This window comes from Corvus brachyrhynchos, unplaced genomic scaffold, assembly GCF_000691975.1.
Source record: "Corvus brachyrhynchos isolate BGI_N302 unplaced genomic scaffold, ASM69197v1 scaffold10, whole genome shotgun sequence".
In the NCBI taxonomy this organism is placed as follows: Eukaryota; Metazoa; Chordata; class Aves; order Passeriformes; family Corvidae; genus Corvus; species Corvus brachyrhynchos.
In genome coordinates, this window is record NW_008236180.1 from 8787525 (window position 1) to 8792367 (window position 4843).

The 4843-nt window shown below is 42.7% G+C and overlaps 1 protein-coding gene across 6 annotated transcripts in view; it reads left to right on the forward strand.

Moving 5' to 3' along the window:
* The first annotated feature begins 882 nt into the window (after window positions 1-882).
* BCAS1 (breast carcinoma amplified sequence 1) overlaps window positions 883-4843 on the forward strand; it is a 32868-nt gene continuing 28907 nt past the window's right edge. For 5 of the 6 annotated variants that reach the window (XM_017734956.1, XM_017734966.1, XM_017734981.1 and 2 more), the window contains exons 1-2: window positions 883-956; window positions 1048-1129. In XM_017734956.1, the coding sequence (XP_017590445.1) occupies window positions 888-956; window positions 1048-1129 (151 nt within the window). In that variant the 5' untranslated portion in view covers window positions 883-887. Of the gene's footprint in view, window positions 957-1047; window positions 1130-4176; window positions 4211-4843 lie in introns of those variants that run through there. The other variant, XM_017734970.1, reaches the window with a different exon arrangement.

Sequence of the window (4843 nt, forward strand, 5' to 3'; positions counted from 1 at the left end):
TTTAATATAATTTATTTAAAGGAGGTGTTCTCCTCCATTCTTTGCAGCTTCACTGATTCACACAGGCAGAAAGCAGAGCAATAATAAATTTGGGAGCCGTGGTGGCTGTGCAGGACATCCCAAAGGATGAGCACAGCTCCAGCCCTCCTCTCTTTGGACACCTGCCTCTCTCCAGGCATGGCTCAGGAGACTTTTTCCTCACTGTTTATTTGTGTAGCTTTAACAGCAAAGACACATTTATATCCTGTCTATAGGAACTCCCCTCTTCACTTGGGTCTGCTTTGCCCTGCCACCATTTTCAGGGGGTGTTTGGCCCCAAAGAATTTACAGAGCAAGCTCAAAGCATACATAAAGGTATTTTTAACTAAGGGGAAAAGAAAAACGAAACAAAACCCCCAGAAGATTTATGTGAACTTGTACACAAGCTACAGTTCAGAGTTTCCATGTGTGGTTCCTTTCCATGCTGCCCCTTTTCTTTCTCTCTGCCTTTTTATTAAATAAAAGCCAAACCAAAATACACAAGCTGCTGTAATTGATGCACAGGTTTTAGCCTCATTCTGCTGCTGACTCCATGCTGCTCTCTCCTGAGCCCCAAGGAATGCTGCAGGTGTGACTGCAGCCAGTTTGCCTCCACAAACAAGAAAAGTTTGTTGGTTTGTGGCGTTTTTGGGGAGCAGCTGTGAGCCCTGAGCACAGGGGGGTTGGGGCAGACTGGTTGGGGCCGGCTGAGGATGGGGCAGGTGCCTTGGGAAGGCAGGTGGGGCTTCTTTGGGATTTTAACAGCCTGTCCCATTGGCTGTCTCTCAACTAGAACTGGGCAGTGAATTCATGTCAATGACAGAGAAAGGGTTATTTGGGGTCTTTGTCTCCTCCACCTCACAGGAGTGATGGGGAATACCCTGAGTGTGCCGGAGGAAGCTGAGGATGACAACACCTGCACAGTGAAGAGTTACCAGGTGAGCAACCCCGCTCTCACCTCCCCTGGCTGCTGCCAGTACAATATTCAACCCCCTGATGTCCTAAAAACTCTGTTCTCTGTTATTTCAGCCTCTCTCCGAGTCTCCTGACAGCACTAAAAATGGCTCTGTGGTGTTTGCTCCGAGCCCTCCCCCGGCAGTGAATGGTGAAGGTATGGGCTGGGACAGGGGGTTGGGTGTGCCCTGAGGGAGCTTTGTACTGTACAGTAAATATCAATGCATGGCTTGGAATTAGGGGATGAGCCCAGGTTCCAGCTCCTCCTTGTAAGTGTGGTTCTACAGAAGCTGGAAAGTTTAAATGCAACAAAGAGAAAAATAAGGAATTCCTGAAAAAAAAACCTGCTGAGAAATTCAACGCTGAAAAAAATACTTTGTTATTCATTGTTAAGAGAACCCTCTCAGTCTGTCACAGGCACTTGAAATATCTAAATTTAGGTAAAAATTACCAAAGGCTGGTATGTGGATATGCAGATGGTTTCGATAACAGCTCAATCCCTGTTCCATGGCCCAAATTTCCCAGTGCCATCGCACAAGTTGCCTGCCAGCAAAGCCTCTCTCTGTGTGTTTTTCCTGGTGTAAACCAGCAGAGTTCTGAGGAGTAAATAAAAGCCAGATGATGTGCTCTGCCTGAAGACCTAGCAAATACACGTACATTTTACTCCTCGTAGGTAAAATGAAGCATATGGGACTGTTTTCCTTAAATGGATTACCTAATTAATGTAATTGCTAAATCAGTTTAAGTGGCAAGTTGAAAAATTAGATGGTTCTATGTAGGTGTTTCTTGTATTTTAACTTTATTCCTCTTTGAAAAGCAGTTAAAATCATTGAGGTACAATTGAAATCTCCATGTTTGTGCAATGTAATCAAGGTCTTGGTGGAATAAAAGTGATAGAAGTCATTACTATGGAAAACATGGTAGTGTTTCTAAAATGAAATACTGCAACAAATAGCATTTTTGGGGTCTAAAGTGAGGATTTTTGGGGGAGCCAGAGCTGAAAAAAGGGAACCTTTTTGTACTTTCAGTAACAAAAGTACGTGGGGGAGCAACAGGTGATGGAGGGGAAGGCCAGAACTGGAAGTTTTCTGTCTCTAACTTGCACTACAAGGAGCAGAAATGCAGGACAAAACAGGAACAATTCCATGCAGGGTTTGGGTGGTAATTACATGCAGATTGAAACAATGACCTGCTCCTAAAAAGAACAACAAAGGAGTTAAAAAGATTACAAATGGAGAAAAGTTGAGTGAAGATGCAGCTCCTTTGTCCCAGAGGATAAATCCCATTCAGCAAATGCTGCTAGCAGCCAGAACCCAACAGAAATCCTGATTGCAGCAGCTCTGTGTGCCCCTAAGACCTGAAATGTGAAGTATTTCAGGTGTGTTTTGTGTTCTTAGAGAATGATCATTGCTATTCTTGCTGCTGGCTCCTCTCCCCCATTTCCATTCATTTCAGGACATCTGTAGGTAAATAACAATGCAAGCTAAATTAGGGAAACAAGATGATTCTTGGAGCATAAACTTTATTTGCACTGAATAGTGGAGATGGCAAAAGGATATCAGTGAGTTCCTTATCTTTTTAAAAGACAGGGAGAATGTTTTATTTGGGATTAGTATTTGCTGCAGGAATTCATTCAGGGCTGTTGTACCCTGTACTCGCCTGGTCTGCTGCAATTCTTGGTGCCAAATGTTGCCTTGTAGCCCTTAATGGTTTCTCCATGGCCATTAAAATCTATTTTCTCCACAATTATCTGAACACCAGGGGAGAAAAAAAAGTGCTGTGTGACTCTAATTCCATGGCTAAGCACAACATTTGTTTGTGGCTGGCTTGTACTCAAAACAGAGGAATGAGATGAGCTTTAAAGTCCCTTCCAACCCAAACCTTTCCACGATTCTGTGATATTGCATTAACCATTACTCTTCTCCATACAGTTTTTCTTAAGTCAAGGAAAAAATATTGGTCTAATCTGCCAAATTCCAGAAAAAAAAAAAATCTCCTTGAATGTGTTCCTACAGAAGAGGGACTTTGTGTAGCCTCAAACTTTCCTTTTTAACACACCCTGATGAAGGGAAGGGGAAAGAGAGACAAATCTTCTGCAGTGTGACTGTCTTTTGTTAAAGAGTTGAAAGGCAAATGCCCGAGCAGGAGCAGCCTGAGCTGCAGTCTGTAAATTGTGTATTGATTTTCATTTCAGAGCAGCTTTGAATCTCAGTCACAAAGAGCAGCTTTGATCTGCTCGCAGACCTGGCCTAGAATTTGGGAGGTTCTGCTTATCTGTGTGATTCTGCCTCTGGACTGAGGAATAAATCAGGAAAACCACGGCACTTCTGTGTCTTTAAAAACAAAGATATCACACACTTTTCACCCAAATACTGGGATTTCAAGGCTTTTCTCCCTCAGTTTGCTGTGCCTGTTCAGTGCAGCCCAGCCCAGCCGTGTCCCACGGGTGGTGGGATCTGCTCTGCCTCTGTTAGAGCAGCCTTTCCTTGGAGCAGCTGGAGCTGTCCTGACACAGCACACACACAGCAGAGCCCATGGCAGTGACATTTGCCAGGGCTTCCATTCCTTCCATGATAATTAGAGATAAAAGGAGCTCCATAGGTTCATGAGCTGCTACTTGTTTAGCTGGTTTTCTTAATGATGAGCTTATATCCCTATTTTTATGCTGAAGACAGTTTTCCTGTGGTTCATCTGTTATCTGTTACATAAAGCAGAAGTTCAGCATCTATCACAATTCTTTTCCAATAGATATTGTTTCTCCTTTCTTTAGCTGAGGAAGGGTTTTTGATTTTTGCTTCCTTCCTGAGTTTCCAACTATAATTAGAAGTTCTTTTTCAAACATTACTACAGGAGGCTCAGGAAACTACAACCTAGTGGCCCCAGCTGAGTACCTAAATAAGTGCTGGAATAGCTGGTAATTTGTACTTTTGCTTTTCCTGTCAGGGCATTGAAATTGAAATAGGCGCTTGTGAAATATCACAGGAGGATATTGCTGGCCAAGGATTTTTGTCAGGGGAATTGTTTCCTTACAGGAACAGCAGTAGAGAGAATCCAGGGAAAGAAACTGGAAATCTCTGCCTGCCCAGAACAGGTTGTGCTGAGGAGCTCTGGCCACTCTGCCCAGAAGCTGGGGCAATTTTGCTGTGAAAAGCCAAGGAATAGCCCTGAAAACTGGGATCTAAAATGGTTCTGTTTTCCTAATCTCAAAGAATTTAACCAATGAATCTGAGCACTGAAGGTATGTGTTGTGTGCAAGATGTGTTTCAGTCAGGGTTTTCTGGTATCTTGGGTTTTCTTTCTCTTAAAAGAAAATGTGAAAGGCATAATATTGACTAGACTATTACAATTATAATTTGAAATAATTTCAATTTTGCATTGAAACTGACAATTTTGCCGTTCTAATTCAGCAAGTCGTTTTGAGCCTGTCAGTTTTTCACAGTTATAATTAAATAGATCTAAATTCATCCTTGAAATGTGGCAATGATTGACAGGGAAATGAGATCCATATTCCAGCCCAAGTAGGAAAGAGAAGCTGAAGCTCAGGGGGAGCTGTAAGGTTTACCTCTCAACAAGACCCTTTTTTTTTTGGGGTTTCACACCACATCATCTGTGCAGCCACAGAACAGATCCAAGCAAGATTATTTTTCTTTTGTCTCTTGTTTCTTTTGTCTTCTGTAAACAGGAGCTGCCTTTTCCTGTCTGTGAATCCCATACTGGGGATTTTCACCTCAGCTATGGTATCAAAGCACCATTGTCTTATAAAATCATAAAATACACTATTCAAATGAAAGATTTTTCTCACCTAAAGGTGTGATGGTCACGTGTGTACACACGGAATGATTTGTGTGAATTTTGGGGGGGGGGGGGAGCG